The following is an 18,537-nucleotide window of genomic DNA, read 5'->3' on the forward strand; positions in this document are numbered from 1 at the left end:
ACAGAAGGCTAGATTATGGTGTGACGATAACAGTAGCGGAGGATTAAAAATCTCATCTAGTATAATTTTTGCTAGAAGAGTAGGTTGGGTGGTTAACCCAGCCAAAATAGTGCAGGGTGACTGCGTAGTGGTGAACTTTGAGAATATACAATGCCCAGATAGACTTTTTTGGGATGCCTCAGAAATCCGAGAAAATGACATCCTTAGAGCAGTCCCTTTGGGTTTTTTCTACTCCCCTCAAAGGCGGACCACACTATCTGGGAGATATTCCAACATACACCCTAGAAAGGGCCCAGTGAGAAATGAGTGGCTAACAGTACCAAATGGTACAAATCAGTGTAGAATTACCCTCACCAATACGGACTCCCAACTTGGCATTGGTAAATAGATTCTCCCCACTAGCAGACCTTGACACCAATGACTGACAACCAGCTTTAGCACAACTACCCACACGACCATCTTTGGGGGTGGGGGCCTCGAAGCCATGTCAATTTATTAGCTGGAATGTTGCAGGCACAAGAGCTAAAAGGTCTGACCCTCTTTGGGTCAACTTTATTTCCAGATACAATGTGTTAGCCTTTCAAGAAACTTGGGACACCTCACATGGTTTTTGGCTAGATGGTTTCTCAAGTTTCATTGTTCCAGCAACACCAAGTAGCGCAGGGAGAGCGAACGGGGGCCTCATCTCACTGTTTTCTTTAGATCTGGTGGGGTCTTTCAAGCAGTTAGAGTCCGGTTCCCACAACATCCTAATAATTGAATGGACAGTCTCACCTGGTTGTATTGTCCTGGTAATTAATTTTTATAACTCATTGGTAAGGGCAACTGATAAAGATCATGTGGACCTTTTGGAAACCTTTTTATACAATTACAGTCAAAATACACACGCTCAGTACGAGCTTATTTTAATGGGTGATTTTAATACTCACCAATGTAAATTACCATGTCACACAGGATTATTCGAGGGCCTAAATGGCGCCGATTCCCGGCATTTCGAACATACCAAATCAGGGGAGGCACTTGAAATCTTCCTAGCCAGCTTTAATTTGTACGAACCGCCGAATTCGGGGGGTAGTGATATGGTACCCACCTACAAAGGCTCGGCCAAGGGGTCGACCATTGATTATATTTTCACCTCCCTTGGTCTTATTCCGAGGGTGGGGGAATACAAGGCGGTGGTCTCACCCTCTAGTGACCATAATCCTCTGCTAGCTGCGTTAATCTGGAGTGACTTATGGCACTAACAAGTGGGTCATCCCAAGGTTTGTGCCGCAGCGGTGCCCAGTGATCAGGGCAGACGGCTAAAGTGGGGTAAGGTGGTACAAGAAACCTTCATGGCTAACTTACTACCAAAAATGATGGGGTCAATGGCTATATGTTTGGAGGAAACTGTTTCCAATCACCAAATTATTACGGCCTTTGATTCCATCTGCGTACACATTTCCAGGGATCTTACAGTACCCCATTCACAACTCCCTCCGAAGCCCTATAAATGGTTTGATACTAGCTGTTCACGCACTTATAGATCTTTAAAACGTGCATTGAAGGCTATTCCGAGGGACAAGGTACTAATTTCCAATCTGAGCCGGGAATATAAATTAGCCATAAAGAGGAGGAAAAATACCATCAAAAACAATGCTTGGCATGATCTCCTCACGATAGATGTCCTCAAAGACAGTAAGAGATTCTGGGACATCAAAGCACCCGTTCTTTACAGGGGATGATAATACTGCCCTAGATTGTGTTATACCAGATGAAAAGTGGGTCCAACATTTTAGTAATGTGTATGGTGGTAAGGGTAGTACAGCTTTTAACACTATGGCAGTGGGCCAGGTCTTACCAGAGGTGGAGTTTAATGAGGAGGAGGTGCTCAAGGCAATTATTGAGTCCTCTAAAAATAAGGCGCCGGGACCAGACGGCGTACCGGTGGACTTCTTTAGATACTCCCCAATAGCTTGGTCTCAGGTGCTCACGAGAGTTTTCAGGGCAGCCAACAATAATATAATTCCGGCAACATGGGCAACATCCATCATAGTACCCATCTACAAAAAGGGAAGCCGTGAGGATCCTGGGTGCTATAGACCTATCTCCCTCATTGACTCTGCCTTTAAGATCTTGGGCAGAGTACTACCAGCCACACTGAGGGATGGCCTGGAGAGTTGTGGAGGACTTTCTAACATACAGTACGGTTTTAGAGAGAACCGGGGCACCCTGGACCAATGCTCAAACTTGCACCTTTTAGTCTCCAAATACACGGTGGCCGGGGAGGGGTCTGTATATTTGGCTTTCATGGACCTCTCCTCGGCCTTTGATTTGGTGAATAGGTCCAAGCTATGGTCCCTACTATATGAGCTCGGAATAGAGGCCCCTTTAGTAGCTCTCATTGCAAACTTGCACCAGGGTCTCTCAGCCAAAGTGCAGGTCTCCAAGGAGGGTAAGTGTACCGATAGTTTTCATTCTGAGAAGGGGGTGCGCCAGGGTTGTATCTTGGCCCCCCTTCTCTTTACGATCTACATTAATGGATTGGGGAAATACCTTGAAGCAGGGAATGCTGATGTACCACGTATAGGAGGAAAGCAGATCCCGGCACTCCTATACGCGGACGACGCTGTTTTAATAGCGCGTACGGGCAATGGCCTACAGACCCTCCTGGATCTTTTTGGATCCTTTATGGAGAACCTAGACCTAAAAGTTAACATAACAAAATCCCATACTATGATTGTAGGCAGTCAGAGACATAAGCTGCACGCAAAATCCTTCACTTGTAGGGGAGAGGCACTCTCTAGGGTCCCTGTCTTCCCATACCTGGGGGTCCTATTTGACGAGAGAGGTTCATGGGGACCCCAGATAAAGGTGAAGAGCATATCTCTTGCCCGCTCTACATCAGCCCTCCTGGCTTTTACAAAAAGATTGGGGGCCAAGCCTATGGAGGCAGTGTTAAAGGTTTATAATAGCAAGTGCATTCCTATTGCTTTGTATGGGTCTGCCTTGTGGGGGTATGTCAACCAGGATAAAATTCAGAGGGTGGAAAATGGGCTTATTAGACAATTTGTATCCGTCCCTAAGTCCACTCCGACCCTCCCCATCCACGATGAAGTTGGTCTGCCCTATATAGCGGATAGGCTTAAGTTGGCTCCATTAATCTTTTGGGCTAAAACATGGATGAACCCTGAACTGACACTCAATCACAGCATATTGGAGGATGTGATCTCACGGGACCGGGCTATGAGAATTCCCTGGTTGAAATATATTAAATCCTCTTTCACGTCACTAGGGAGACCGGAGCTTTTTTCAACTCCACTAAACATTAGGAAGGAGGATGTCAAATGGATTAAGCAGGAATTTCTGGTTAGGGCCTGTTTACAGAGAGAGGAGTTGGAATTAAGAAAACCCTTTTGTAAGAGCCTATTCGATTTTAACTACCACTCCTTCTCTGGAACCTTATTTAAAAATTGTTACTAACCCACTCCACAGATCCCTGCTAACAAAATTTAGAATGAATCTAATTCACTATTCACTTGGTTGTTTTCATTCGTGGGCTAAACCGGAAGATGCCCCACCCTGTGGCTGTGATAAGTTTTTAAACCAGGATACTCTCCATTTTATGTTTTTTTGTTGGCATTATACTGTTGAGAGGCAAAAATATTTAATCCCAATCCTGAAGGATACCGGTTTTACCCAAGTCCGACCAGCATTATTTTTTTTGCAAACACTGCCTAACACTTTTATTATGTTCAGTGTCGCAAGTTACTTAACAGCTGCTTTTAGATCAAGGTGCAAGAGGGTCCCGCAAACTGTCCCCTTTTAACCTGTTTACACTCTTAATTAAATGTTAACATATTTTTAATGCATTGTTAATATTTTATTGATTATGAGATGTAACTATATATATTGTGCATTTTAAATTTGTTCGTACTGTAATTGCCTTTTATGATTTAAAAAATCGAATAAAGTGTATTTTGACTGACTGACTGTGTGTAATATTTCTTTTATCCTGCAACACTTGTTTTCGATACTCTTTTGTTTAAACACTGTTGGTACTCATCCTATACTATGGAGGGGGGTCCTCCTTAACAATCTCTTGACTAGTGCTATTGCTCCCTGCTAACCGTTTTAGTTTAGCACCCTTCCCCTAGTGAGGTTTTTTGTTGGATTGAAATTTGGGGCGACTGAAGCTTCCTGTTTTGAAGTGTAGGGTGGGGGGAGTTGGGGGGTACGGGTGGGTAGAGTCCGTTGACTCCCATTGGTTTTTTTTTTCGGCTGCCTACGGGCCGCCTTCGCTTTGTTCGGCCGCTCCTCGGCTTTTGTTGGTGCTACCTATGGGTGGCTGGTTGCAGCTCTCCTTCTTGAGGTAAAGCAGTGGGTGGGTCCACGCCTGACACGCAGTTCCTACAGTACAACACTTTGTTATTTTCGGCCGCCTATGGGCCGCCATGGGGGGCAGCTGCGGGCGGTTGCCCCCCTCCCCGTCTTTTCCCTTGGGCCTCCGATGCTCCTGCTCCAATGGCTGCCCCTGCTCGGCTCCCCCCTAACCCCACGTGGCGCTGCTGGCCCTCTCTCCCTGGATGTGCTCCCCGGCGATCCTCCGCGCCCCCCCACATCTTCTCCTCCCCCGATGGCGTACACACTTACTAGACCCCGCCACATTTTTTCCTGGAACGTCAATGGTCTCCTGGACCGTATCAAACGCTCGGCCATCCTCCGAGCAGCCCACCGGCACACGGTAGATGTCCATCTTCTCCAGGAGACCCATCTCTTAGGCACGCAATGCAACTTCCTGGCCCGATATGGTTTTGCGATGGTTTGGCACTGTGGGTTAACACGCAGGTCTCGAGGGGTGGCAATCTTGCTAAGAAAAGGCCTTCCCTTTACCCTCACCAGGGCCGACACTGACCCACAGGGGCGCTACGTGGCGATCTCGGGCATGGTGGACGGTTGCCCTCTAAATATCCTGAGTCTCTACATCCCGCCCACCCTCCTGTCCCCGACACTTCGATGCCTCACGTAGGTCCTCTCTTCCTTCCCACGGGGCCTCACGCTGGTTGGAGGTGACTAACGCTATCATGCAGCCTCAACGTGACACGACCAGGACACCGTCAGCGGTCCGGATTGCCTTGGCTGCTGCTTTGTCGGGATGGGCCTCCACTCTGGGGCTCTGCGATACATGGCGGGTCTGGAATCCCCACAAGGCGCAATATACCCACACATCAGCCTCCCACCACTCCTGTATTGACCTTCTCCTGCTTCCAGCCACTGACTGTCAGCTGGTCTCTGGAGTGGCTATTCTTCCCCAGGGACTGTCCGACCACTCCCCCGTCTTCCTCCGACTTGGTTCGTCCACGTTGGGCCCGCGGGCGGTATGGCGTCAACGATTGGTGCCTACGGGACCCCATACTGGTGGACTCGATGGAGCAAGAACCAGGCCACTATTTCTTCGCCAACGAAGGCTCAGTCTCCTCGACTAGGACCCTGGGGAGGCTGGCAAGGCCGTGATTCGTGGAGTGGCAAGGGGGCTTGTACATGCCAAATGTGCGGACCAACTGGCCCGACTCGTGGGGCTGGAGTCCCGAGCTGCGCGGTTGGAGGCAGAGCAATCTCTTGGTGGGCATGTGGACCCCACCTGGCATTTGACACTGGTTCAGGATGAAATCCGCCAGATTTCGTTGGATTCGGCCCAAATGCTGTGGCGATCGTCGTGGCGCGGGTGTACGGCTGGGTGGACAAAAATGGCAAACTTCTTCACAACTTGGTCTCGTATCCCAAAGTTCATCGCATTATCCCAGAGGTCCGTGCACAAGACGGTACTCTCCAGGTGACCTCCGCGGCCATAGCCGAAACTTTTGCACACTTCTTCGCGAGCCTTTATGCTGCACGACCAGCAGAGGCACCCCTGACCGCCCTGTTGGAGGGGACGTGTGCCCGGCTCCCCTCTCTTCCGCACGACTCCGCAGAGGCCCTGGACCGCCCCTTTATCTTGGCCGAAGTGCTGGAGGCCATCCACCACCTACACCCTGGCAAGACGCCCGGCCCCGACGGGTTCCCGCAAGAATACTATGGTGCCTTCCGGGATACCCTGGCCCCCGACTGTTGGTCCTCTTCCACCACATGGTTGAAACCGGCTCCTTCCCCCTGAGTCTGATCTGGCTACGATTGTGGTCATCCCCAAGACCCAGCAGCCCTCCATGAGCCATGCGGACTAACGCCCAATCTCGCTTATTAATACTGAGATCAAGCTCTTTGTATACGATACTGGCCCAGAGGCTTAAGCCTCTCCTGCAGGATCTGGTTCATCCTGACCAGTGCGGGTTCATGCCGGCTAGGGGCACCAGTCATTGCATTCGTCGACTCCACCTGGCCTTGGCCCACCGTGCCCGCCTATCCCCATACCTGGCACTTCTCTTCCTCGACTTTAAGTAGGCCTTCAACACGGTGAACTGGGATTATCTGCAAGATGTGCTGAAGGCGATGGGCTTTGGCCCCTTGTTTCGCCGCCTCATCAGGGTCCTCTATGCCAACCCTAGAGCCCGAGTCCTTGTTAACGGGGAGCTCTCGGAGGCCTTTCCGATCCGTAGAGGTACGCGCCAGGGATGCCCCCTCTCACCGCTCCTGTTTGCGCTAGCAATGGAGCCCCTAGCGACGCTTATCCGGCAAAAACCCCTCGTCCAAGGGTGGGCATGGAACGCGAGCCACGGAGATAAAATAGCCCTCTACGCTGATGACGTGCTTCTATATCTAGCGGACCCAGCAAATTGGGGCCCCAAGTGCTTACAGACTCTTGCGGCCTTCGAAAGAGTCTCCGGACTCCGACTCAACGCGGCCAAATCCACACTAGTCCCGCTGCATTCCTCCAGGGAGTGTTATGACTGGCAGTCGACCATCCCTCTCAGACACCACTCGGTTAAGTACCTGGGGATAAGGGTGGCCCTCCTGCCGGAACTTGACGGGACATTGAACATCTCGCCCCTGGTTGTCCGAATGAAGGCTGATCTTAAAAAGTGGCAAACCCTTCCCCTCAACCCCCTAGGGAGAAGCGCCCTTTTTAAAATGATGGTACTCCCTCGCTTCCTCTACATCCTACAAAACACCTCTAATCCCTCTTCCCCCGCACTTGGTTCTGCGAACTTGATGGGTTCCTGTCCCGATTCTTCTGGGGAGGCGGACGCCCGCGTATATCCCCGACACACACCCACATCCCTCCCTATGATGGGGCTTAGGGGTGACCCACCTCTACCTCTACTACCTTACCACTAAGCTAATCGTCATCCACGACTGGTATGCGGGCGGCTGGTCCAACCCAGCATACCGGGTGGAGCTTGAGACTAAGGACTTTCCACAGATCCAAGGGTTCCTATATGGCAGCCCATTGCCACAGACCATAGCGCCAATCACTAGAACGGTCCTCTTGGTCTGGCGATCCGCTCTGCGCCACATGGGGTGGAACCGCAAGCTCACTCGTCAAACACCGCTCTGGCACGGCACCTGGCTCCGGGAGGTGTCGTCCCTGAATGGATTCCGCCGCTGGGATCCGATTGGCATCTCGGTCCTCGGGGATGTCTGGGTTGGAGATCCTTCCGGGCCTTCGCAGTCCTACAGCAGCGCCATGCTCTTCCCCGCGCCCAACACTTTAGATATCTGCAGCTGCGCCACGCCATTCATGTGCATCTTCCCTCGCCGGTCCCCCTCCCAGAGTTCGGCCCACTGGAAGCCCAGGTGATGATGGGGAACCTGGGCAGGGGAGGAGTGTCCCGCATCTACCGCTCCCTAGTGAACAATAGCCCTGCGTCCTTAGACACACTTCGCGCTCGCTGGGAGGATTGGGTGGGCCCCCTGGAGGAGGCGGGCTGGAGAGATGCCCTTATGGTGCCCAGAACCCTGACCACGTCTTCCAGGCTGCGCCTGGTGCAGATATACTACCTACACGTGGTCTACCTCACCCCAGAACGGCTCTTTCGTGCCCACCTGCGACCTTCCCCAGACTGTCAGAGATCCGGTTCAGCCCCCGCGGATTTTTACCACATGGTGTGGCTTTGCCCGGAGGTAACGAGGTTCTGGAGGGGGGTGGAGCAGGAACTCACACAAGCTCTGAGAAGGGAGATCCCCCATGAACCACTGCAGATGTTGCTGGGGGTCTTTGATGGCCTAGATGGTTTCAGGATGGACAAACGCCTGTTGGGGACGGCGGTAGCAGTGGCCAAAAGAGACATAGCGAGGTATTGGTCTCGTACTGTAGCGCCCACTGTGGGGGAGTGGAGGAGGGGGTTGATTGGTGCGGCACCCAGGAGGAGGCCCCGTTTGAAGCCCGAAGCGCTCCAGAAGTGTTCCATAAAATATGGGGGAAATGGTTCAACACGATTCCGCCATGATTCTCGATGTACTGATTGTTTCATGCTCTGCTGTTAATGTGTCACAGGCTGAACTGCTGGCCTGGAGTGGATTGACCTGATCTATAAGTCTTATTGACTCAGAACCGCTGTATGTGTTGATTTATGAGCTGCAACCAATGAATGCTTTTTACTTTCAAATATTCAATAAAGTTGATTATCCCGACAAAAAAAATCCCCTGACGAAGGGCCCGGACAGAAATGCATTGGGAATGTTGTCCAAAGAAGGTCCTAAAGATAATACTATAAAATTGTAATGTGATCATAACATTACCATCATTGAACACAAAAGAAAAGACTAACCAAAGAAAAGAAATGAAAAATTCGAATCACTTCTGACTTACCTTATTGAAATGTATTGACCTTCTATTGAGTGAGTGCAGATTGGGACCGTTTTGCATGGTTTCAGGATAATGCAGTGTATATTGAAACATCCCTGTTTACCATGCCCACCAATTACTGCCTGTGGCATAGATAAGTCACCCCTCTTGCAGGCCTCAGAGGCCTAAGGCAGGGTGCACTACACCACAGGGGAGGGCACAGGTACATGAGCAATGTCCCCCTACATTGTCTATGCCTTTCACAGACATTGTACGTGCAATGGAGCCATATCGAGTACATAGGCTGCAGGTTTTTATTTACAAACACCACAGCTACATGATAGCTATACTGAATGCTAAGGAGTTTGGTATCAACCTCCTCTGCATAATAAACCCACACTGATGCCAATGTTGGATTTATTATGAAATGATTCCAGAGGGCATCTTAGAGCTGCCCCCTGAAAAACGACCAACTCCCTTGTGTCAAGCTGACTGATCTGCACCAGCCTGCCACACACAGACACTGACCCTCTGAGGTGGGAGCCTTTGTGCTCTCGTGGGTCAAAGACAAAGGCTACTCTGGGTGGAGGTGCTTCACACCTACCTCCAAGCAGGAAGAGCATTCAGAGAGCTAAGCCTCAAAAGCTTCCTGCCCTTTGATATGCTAGCCAGGATCTCTCCAGATAGTGGAGATTCCTGCCGCCATGACCAGGCCCCACGTTTGATAGCAAGGTGAACGGGAAATTTAGAAGTCAGGAGAGGTGTGTCCCCTCTCAGTGAGGACAACCCTCAATCAGCTCTGGACCGAGGTGATGCCCTCCTTAAGAAATCCCCCATCTTGAATGTGAGGTTTTGAACCAATCAGGTTAAGGGTATGCCCCCTCCCCAAAGGGAGAGGACATTCTAAAGGTGTAGTCACCCTAAAGACAAGTAGCCAATTGGTTACCATCTGCCAGTACCTATAACACCCCTAAAATCTGCATTTAGGGGCACCCCTGAACCTTGATCTTCAGATTCCTGTGGCCCAAGAAGATAAAGGAGAGAGTGTCTTATGGTATCAAAGAGACCACACGAAGGAGCAACGAGAAGGGGGAGACGGCCTCACTCAGGACGTTTAAGAAAGCCCGGAACACAAAGCATAAGCACAAGGAACTGCAGCATTGCGCAGGGTCTTTGAACTGACACCATTGATTACGCAGAACCCTGGCGAATCACTGTAGATGGGGATTCGTTGTCCGTCTGAATGAGTCCTCTGAACCAATAAAGTTATCACTCTGTAAAGGGCTCGCCTTGGTAACCGATCAAACCTTTGCCCGTGACATCGGCACATGTGACCAACCGCGTCACGAACACGTGGCAGTCTCTGATTGGGTCCGGACACTGGACGCCGCCCCTCCACCTAGGCGGGCCTCCCCCCCCGGAAGCGACCGACGCCCCGCTGCCGCACACACATAACCTGTCTACCGGGCCCCGTTCTTGATCTTCGGGGTCCAGTCTGAGGGTAATGCAGGTATACTGATGGTGCCGAGCGTCGAGGGCGTAAGTAATCCAGCAGGCATTGACGATCACGATTTTGGCGGCATATCACGGAGCTAAGTACCGCTACTCTAACTTTCTGACGCATTGTATGTTTATTCCTTTTACTAAGGGTGTGCAAATTACGCTACCACCCCCCTCCTGTGACCCATGGTGTACCCCTGTTACACCACAAAAGTGAGACATTTTAAATTTACCTTTCTAGCGATCGTTTGACTTTTTTGGCATATTGATCGCTTATAGGAAGACGCTCTTCCTTTTTAAATAGATACCCTTTATCACCAATTTCTCACTTCTAGCACACTGCACTCCCCAGTGAATAGTGCATATGAACCCAGGGACAGAGGTGGTGATAAACATAACGTTATAGCGCCACACACTGTCTTTTCACGACGATTGGAGCAACATAGATCTACAATTGTGATTAAGAACAATGATTAACTGTTTGTCTTGTCCTCTATGTACGTCTGTGTTTTTTCTCCTTCACAGGTGCAGAAACCTTAATGCAGGAAGCCTCCTAAACCAGTAGTTATTAGGAAGATAGTTTTCCTTGCTAATTGTTTGCACTTTTCTTCCCTTTTTTTTTTCACCTTTTCCTTATCACTTTCACGTCCCTAGGTAAGGGTGGGCCTTAGTGTGCCCATACCGCCAGGGTTTAGTACACCTATAGAGTCCTGATGAATGCCTGGTAACTTTACCCCGTTTCAGAGGCAGAAACATGTTGACTGACAATTAAGGAACTAACCACACAATTAACTGTGGACTGCTTTCCTACACACCATTTTAATAATATGTCCTAAGTGATCACATAATAAATAATTTTTTGATACACCAAAGACATTTTTAATCCCCTCACCACTAATTGTTTATTTCTCACTGCACGCCTTGAACTCACAATTCCTGCTCCGTAGTAGATCTGGCGTTGAAGCACACTAAAGAGGCACTCGGCCTCTTTAGTGAGGCCCGATGATGAAGCATGTCATCACCAGGTGGTGAGTGAGGGCTTTCTTAAACGTCCTGAGTGAGGCCGTCTCCCCTTCTCATTGCTCCTTCGTGTGGTCTCTTTGATACCATAAGACACTCTTTTCTTGCTTACTGAATATAACCGGGGAACAAGAGTGTTATTTAATACTCCCTATCTCTCTTTTTGTTGATATATCCAAGAAGAAAAAGGACAAAGACAACGCTGTGCAGCCGAGAATGGATGACAACCACTGATTTGGCCCCAGCCCATCCAGCCTGTCTACTGCTTAACGACCCTACAAAAAAAAGACGTCTGTCTTGAGGCCAGCGACTTCCGAAAATCCCCGGAAGACTGCCACTCTTCAGCCAACCTTAACCTTACCCAACGTACCAACTAATAAAGGTAAATAGCTGGGATATGTTAAGGTATTTTTCATTCACTGACCTGGATCCCTTCACTGTCCAGTAGCTTTAATCTAAGAACTCCCTCCTGTATAGAGTTCAACAAGAGGTCGAGTCCGCCCTGGAGGTACTATACTTCCAGGCCGGGGTGAGGTTGTTGATGATGAAGCATGACAATATTGTATGCAACTCCTCTTCCATAAGGATGAAACCTTCCTGTCCCCGCCTTTCTCCCCCTCACAGTATTCACACATGCTATCTGGGACCACCCAAGTTTGAGAATCCCACTGTTAATGGCTAGGTATAGGCACTAATAGTGACCCTTACCAATAGCTGCTGTACCTTCTGTGCTTACAGTAACTCTTCAGCCAAGACCACATCTCCCGAGGATAGCAGCTATGTCCAAAAGAAACTACACAAAAGATTCCGGATTCAAGCAGATTCGCGACCCCAGCGAATTTGCACCCGGCGCCCATGGCCCGAGTTCGAGTGGCTCGCCTGTCCTGTGAAGTCTCCCCAGAGAACCTGCCCTAGTCTCCATTGGTGGCTGATATCTCCTGGACCCCACGAAGTCGCCTGCAGTCTCTACACGAAGGGTACCTCTGACCATGACAGGCTCCGAACAATAGGATTGCACACCAAAAGGTACCCCTTTATCCTCAACTCTTCGGCCTTGGGAGCTCAACAGACGGTGCCTCAACCTTCCCCATCCCTTCAACTTAGCTGCAGAGCCAGTGATTACCTTCAGCCAGCCTCCTGGTCCAAGTCTGCAGCCTCTTTGTTCAACTGAGATTCCCCATTGCAACACACTGGGCGCCCAACACCGATTTTAAACCCTGCTACTCCTGTGCCGCTGGTGGTATAGCTTTGGTGCTGCCTTATTGCCCCCCCTGTGCTGATCTTAACCCCAAGGGTCTGTGCCCTGAAACCGCGGGTACTTACCGGAAAACCGTGCCTCTTCGAGGTGCTCAAGTCTCCATTAATTTACATTGGGCCCAGTGATCTCTGCATACAGCAGCCCAGTGGCGCTGGTGGTGGGTGCAGTACCTACCTGAAACTGAGTGTTCGTCAAAACCCCCAAAGACTGGGATTGTAAGTTGAGTACTTATCTGCTAACACTTAACACTGTTTTCCTACCATAGGATTGCATTGTATTTTACATACTGCATTTTACAAACTGCATACAACTTCCTATCTTTGGCAATGCTAAGTGCTACTGTTTCTGATTGAGAAATACAAAAGCATTTCTAAAACTGTAAAGCATTCCTTCTGCCTTGCAAAACACTGCATACTGCATGTTTAAAAGTATTACTGCTCTGAAAACTGTTACCTGCAACTAAGTATTTCTTGGTTGTAGAAATAAAATAACCAGATAACTTTGTATACAAAGCAATTGGTCTGGATTCAGTCTTCGACTGCATGCTATCATTTCTTGCCTAGGTGTTATAATAAATGCTTAACACTACCCTCTGCTAAGACTAATTGCTCGACCACACTACCACAAATAAAACCTTGAGTATTATCTACTTTAGCCTCTGTTAGCCTTTGGGGATCCACTGGACACTGTGCACACTATATCTTACTTCGGTATAGTATATACAGAGCAAGCTTTTTACAAGGATGCAAAGTCCCTCACTTGTACCTTCTACCTTTCTATAATCGCCACCAGTTTGTTCACAAGGACATCTCCAGGTTCCAACCGATCCTCCATCACCTGTGGAATCCCAGAGGGATCCATTCTGTCTTCTGGTACCTTCCTATTTAACATGGTGCCGCTTGGTGCTCTACTCACAAACAACATCACTAAGATTCACCAAAATGCAGATGATACACAACTGTACTTGAAAGTCTCTTCTTCTTCAGACAGTCAATGCCTCAAACTCTGCTTGCACATCATCCAGACATGGATGCCCACACCTATCCGAAATTCAACCCAACCAAGTAAGAAATCCTATTATCTGCCAAGAAGTGCAAACAAGAAACAGTACAAACATTGCTCAATGGTATAAACCATGATTGCTTCGAACCACAACTTTCTCTGAATGTCAAGTCACTGACTGCGCAAAACGTTTCTTCAGAAAGCGACTTCAGAACTGCTGTTCAAGCAAGTTCTTCTACTCTTGCATCCGGATTGTGATGATTCTCTGCTTCATGGACTTCCAGGCTGTACACTGGCATCCCTTAAGGTCATCCTACAAACTGAAGCACGTCTCATCCAGGGCCTGAAGAAATATATCATCATCACTACCCTGATTAAACTCCTTTGGCTCCCCTTGCGAGCATGCACCATCTTCAAAACCAGCTACATCATTTACAAAGTAATTACAACCAACACCCTCATTTATCCTGCAGACAAGCTCACCATCTCCAATGATTCTCAGCACTCATGAAGTCAAAATACCACCAGAATGCAGATGGAGAAGTGTAAAAAAAGAAAATATGAGGCAGCAGGCCTTTATCATCTATGCACCCATGATCTGGAACACCAATCTTGTAACCATCAGGATCGCCCTGTGTCCCTCTTGAAACACAATCACAATGCATTAATCGCCCCAAACATATCACTCATTACCTTATTCAGGTCTTTGACTCACTATGTACACTGCTCCGCTGCCTTTTTGCTAGATTCGAGCTACAGAAATACCACAAAGAAGAGTGTCAAAATTCAGTCAAAAAAGTGCAGAGGCCAGTAAGGAATTCAATTGACAAAAAGCAAAATACTGTTTCTGATTTGCTGGAGCCATGCCCTCCGATATCACCATGTTCGGCGAGGAAGCCTAAAATCATAATGACTTTTCGTGCTGCCAACAGTAAGATGGAACGGAATATTCACCCATATACTTTCATTTGTTACTTTAAAAAATGCTTGTAAAATCATTTAAAGGTTGTAGATTGTGCACGCTCAACTGTAAGATTTAGTTGGCCATTATAAAAATACAAAAATAAATTTTTATGTTACAAATATATATCCTTGTTTGAATGTTCCAGTATACCACAAGCGGGTATAGCTAATCACTAAATTCCATAATCTCAGTAAAGCTCCTATGATGAGGAACTTCATTTCAAAATCATCTCCTAGCCAGTCACCTCAAGACCAACAAAGTACACCACCCATCCTGAAATGAGTTTGTGATATTAGAACCGAAGATCTGTGGATTTGAAACGGTAACTCATGGTGCTAGAATTTTATATTGTCATCAAAACAAATTGTGGAACAAACAGTGACTGGGCATCATTTATTGAAATGCATAAGTGATGCACTTGCACAGAAGACAATGTTCAAAATATAGAAATAAACACACTGGCAACTTAAAGCAACTCTTCCCTCAAAGTTTTGTTTTAGAAATTGAAAATATTTTTGACCATGCATATATCTGGTGTCCACAAAGGCATGAGAATAGGTTACGCTAACAAATATACTTCCACGTGCCAAATAACCTAAATATTTATCTAAGGATATCAAGAGAAAGGAGGAAAATGTGTTCATAGAAATATTTTTACAACGTTCTGACTTCTGATTTAAACACACTGGCAACAAAAGGGTCCATCAGAATCATTTTGGATTGGCTCACTTAGCACTGATCAATTTTAGGTCTAGCCTAAAGACCAATCCACTGGTCAAAAAGCAACTGCAATCAAAGCCTAACCCCTTTAGAAAATGAGATATTTTAAGATGAAGTATATATATATATAAATATATATATATATATATATATATTTCCTTGAATCTTCACGTTCTCAGTTTATACAACGGAAGTCACGGCACCACAACAGTAGGGTAATTTATTTTAGTTTATTTTCAATACACACCATGTGTAAAAAAGTCCAAAATGGACGGCCTACGCGTTTCGACTGCAATCAGTCTTCAACTGGACCATAGAGTCCTGGCTGTCTAGAACGTTTTTTTAAAGTGCTCAGTGCTCAAACCATCATTCATTTCCATGATTAAAAACAACTAGACTGCCGACTTCATTCACAAATTTTGGCACCAATTAATCGCCATTCTTTTACATGACTTTAAATCATTTTCTTGTTTTGCTATACATGTAAAGTACATTTTTTTCTCTTTTCTATGTGCATGTTATCACATTAATAAAGTGCAAAGTGCCAATTCAATTCATAAGCTAGAGTAAAGAGGTTTTGAGGAGGAAGACAAAGGATGAAAACGTAAAGTTGTTTATAAGGAACTGTGCATTTCTTGATAAGAAAGGGAAAGGGAGGATAGAAATGGGGCAGAGCAGAAAGGAGAACAGAGCAAAAGTTAACTTGTTCGAGAACATGATTTAAACTTTCATTTTGATTTTACACACACATACATATATACACATACACATATATATATATATACACATATATATATATATATATATATATATATATATATATATATATATATATATATATGTATATGATCAAGACAGCGATGCAGCGGTCAAAACGCGTCATGGGCGTAAGGCAGTTGCCTTTTTAGTTTATTTCATTTAAGAAACTATGCCTTAATAAAGCACTTTTGTAATTGAACAGCCTGAAGTGGTCCTTACCTGTTTGGCAGCAGTGGCAATATGTAGTGTGCCAGGATCGCGTTGGAGATATATATATATATATATATTAAAAAGTAGATTTTGAAACATTCCATCAATATGAAGGAATTTGAAATTGAAGGCTAAAAAGTAAGTTAATATCCACAGATTGATTTGTGGAAGCAATGTAAGTGTATCACACAGAATATAGTATGGATGATGAGTAGCTTCAACCGAATTTAGAAAAGCTCTAACCTTGCCATTAAAAATGAACATTTTGATTATTTAAAAAGTATTTGTTAATCAATATTTATTATCTGTGCATTTGTTTTATTATTGTTTATTGCTGTATGTTTCGGCTATTGTTTTGAGGTTAACATCTTCGGAAATGCTCAAGCCAGGGTCCCCACTTCCAATAATAACTTAATGCGAGGTCCCCGGATTTCGATAATGATTCAGTGGGGTACCCCGTGTTCCAGTAAACATTTCTGGATGTACAATAAATAAAACATTACCTCAACAATATTGTGCATGTGAGGAAGTAGGCGATCCATTCGTACATCAAGTAACATCACAAGTGCTCGACATACATTTTTACGGACTTCAGGTTCTTCATCAGCAGCCAAAGCAAACAGATTCTGTTTACATAAACAAAATTAAGAAAAATCTAGTGTCAGTAGCAGCAGAAGTCGGCATTTTTTTTAACTTCACAATACACAAAAAGTAAACACTACATGACATTTAAATATGCATTTCTTCAACACGCCCATACTTTAAGGTCTCAGCTACACACAGTTTTAGCTTGTCTGCTAAATCTATTGTTTCCTACATATATATATATATATATATATATATATATATATATATATATATATATATTTGGCTTTAGGTCAGCCTCTTGCTAAACATCGGATAACTTTGTTCTCTAACTTACTTCTCGGTTCCTAATTTAATGGTGTTCCTCCTTATTCTTGCGTTTGTCGCACCAAGGAATATTTTAGTCTCAGTATTTTTACGAAGTGATGCATCCTTCTAAAGCGGACGTCAAACCTTGCTATGCAGTGCAGGGGGAGGGGGTATTTCCTCCCCGTCCCTCTCACCCTTAACTTTCTTTTTTTTGTTTTTTGAAAGATAGGTTTATTGCGGAAAGCATAGAAGGCATGATCAAACAAATCTACTTACAGGCACTGATAAACGTGAGGAACCAAGCCATCACATAGTGGAGGACACAGCCATTTAGCTTACATCCCAGAGGCCAGGCGGCGTGTAGGTGTAAAGTGCCATAAAAGTAAACACAAACGTTTGCACAGAGTATATATGGAATACTAATATCCGCTGTTTCCTGTTTATTGCCCCTCCCACTTCTTCTGTTGATCTCGCCTCCCACCTGCCGCCACAGGTAAGTATTCAAGAAGGAACACAAACTAACAATGAACAACAGAACAAGTCCCCCCCCACACTCGGCATCATCAATAAAGTACGTGTAAACAGTTCGGTAACCACTGTATGGCTCAACAGGGTACAGACATCAGTTATGAGAAATCTTTCAGGGATCGAAGCAAATTACAGAGCTAGTCAGTAAGGAACATTAGTGCGCGCCCGCTTAGAGCACTACTCCGACTCAGGTCTCTCCACCTCACCTCCCACTACCTCATCACTGGGTAACTCCTCCGCACACATCATTCTCCACGCCAGTAGGTCCTCCTGAAGCTTTGCATCCCGGCGCGTGCACTGCATGTGCGTTTCCTCGGCCAAGGACCATTCTCTGATGTCTCGAAGCCAGAGGGACAGCTCAGGGGCCCTCTGCCCCATCCAAGTGATAGCCACGCGCCGCCGCGCCAGAACCAATAACAACTGTAGTAGCTTGTAGGACAGGTTTCTCTTTTTCGGCTTGGGGACCAGGGCCAAGAGACAATAAAGCGGGGTCAGGGCAATACGGAGACCTGTAATGCGTCCAATGTGCTGGACCACTTTCCTCCAGAAGCTACCGACCTGCGGGCACTCCCAAGCCAGATGTAAAAATACGGCTCCTTCCAACCCACATCTAGGGCAGTCATTCCTCCGCTCTGCAGAGATACGGTTCAGGGAGACCGGGGTCATGTATGTGCGATGCATAAAATTAAAGTGGATCAATTTGAACCGCGCATTGCACGACACTTTCCGGGTCAGGAGCCCAATACGCTTGCGTTGTCCCGGCTCTAGCGCCATCCCCAAGTCCACCTCCCAGGCCGCCCAAGACGGAGCGACCGGTGGGGCCGAGTCCCGTCGCATGGCTGAGTACAATACGGTGATCAGCCGCTTCCCCCTGCCACAGGAAAGAAAGACGTTGAGGGTGTGGGTCAATGAAGGCGCCTCAGGGAACTGGGGCCAGGTCGCCCGAGCCATCTCCTGGAGTCCCCTGTAGTGCAGGTATTG

General features: G+C 46.9%; 1 protein-coding gene across 2 annotated transcripts in view; it reads right to left on the minus strand.

Moving 5' to 3' along the window:
- The window catches only part of TNPO1 (transportin 1), a 1,741,771-nt gene that overhangs the window by 941,447 nt on the left and 781,787 nt on the right, over window positions 1-18,537 (minus strand). For both annotated transcript variants that reach the window (XR_013607056.1, XM_078675276.1), the window contains exon 7: window positions 16,638-16,760. Coding sequence is in view for 1 of the 2 variants with exons in the window: in XM_078675276.1 (XP_078531402.1) it covers window positions 16,638-16,760 (123 nt within the window). In the remaining variant the exon portion in view is untranslated. The remainder of the gene's footprint in view (window positions 1-16,637; window positions 16,761-18,537) is intronic.

This window comes from Lissotriton helveticus, chromosome 2_1 (genome assembly GCF_964261635.1).
Source record: "Lissotriton helveticus chromosome 2_1, aLisHel1.1, whole genome shotgun sequence".
Classification (NCBI taxonomy): Eukaryota; Metazoa; Chordata; class Amphibia; order Caudata; family Salamandridae; genus Lissotriton; species Lissotriton helveticus.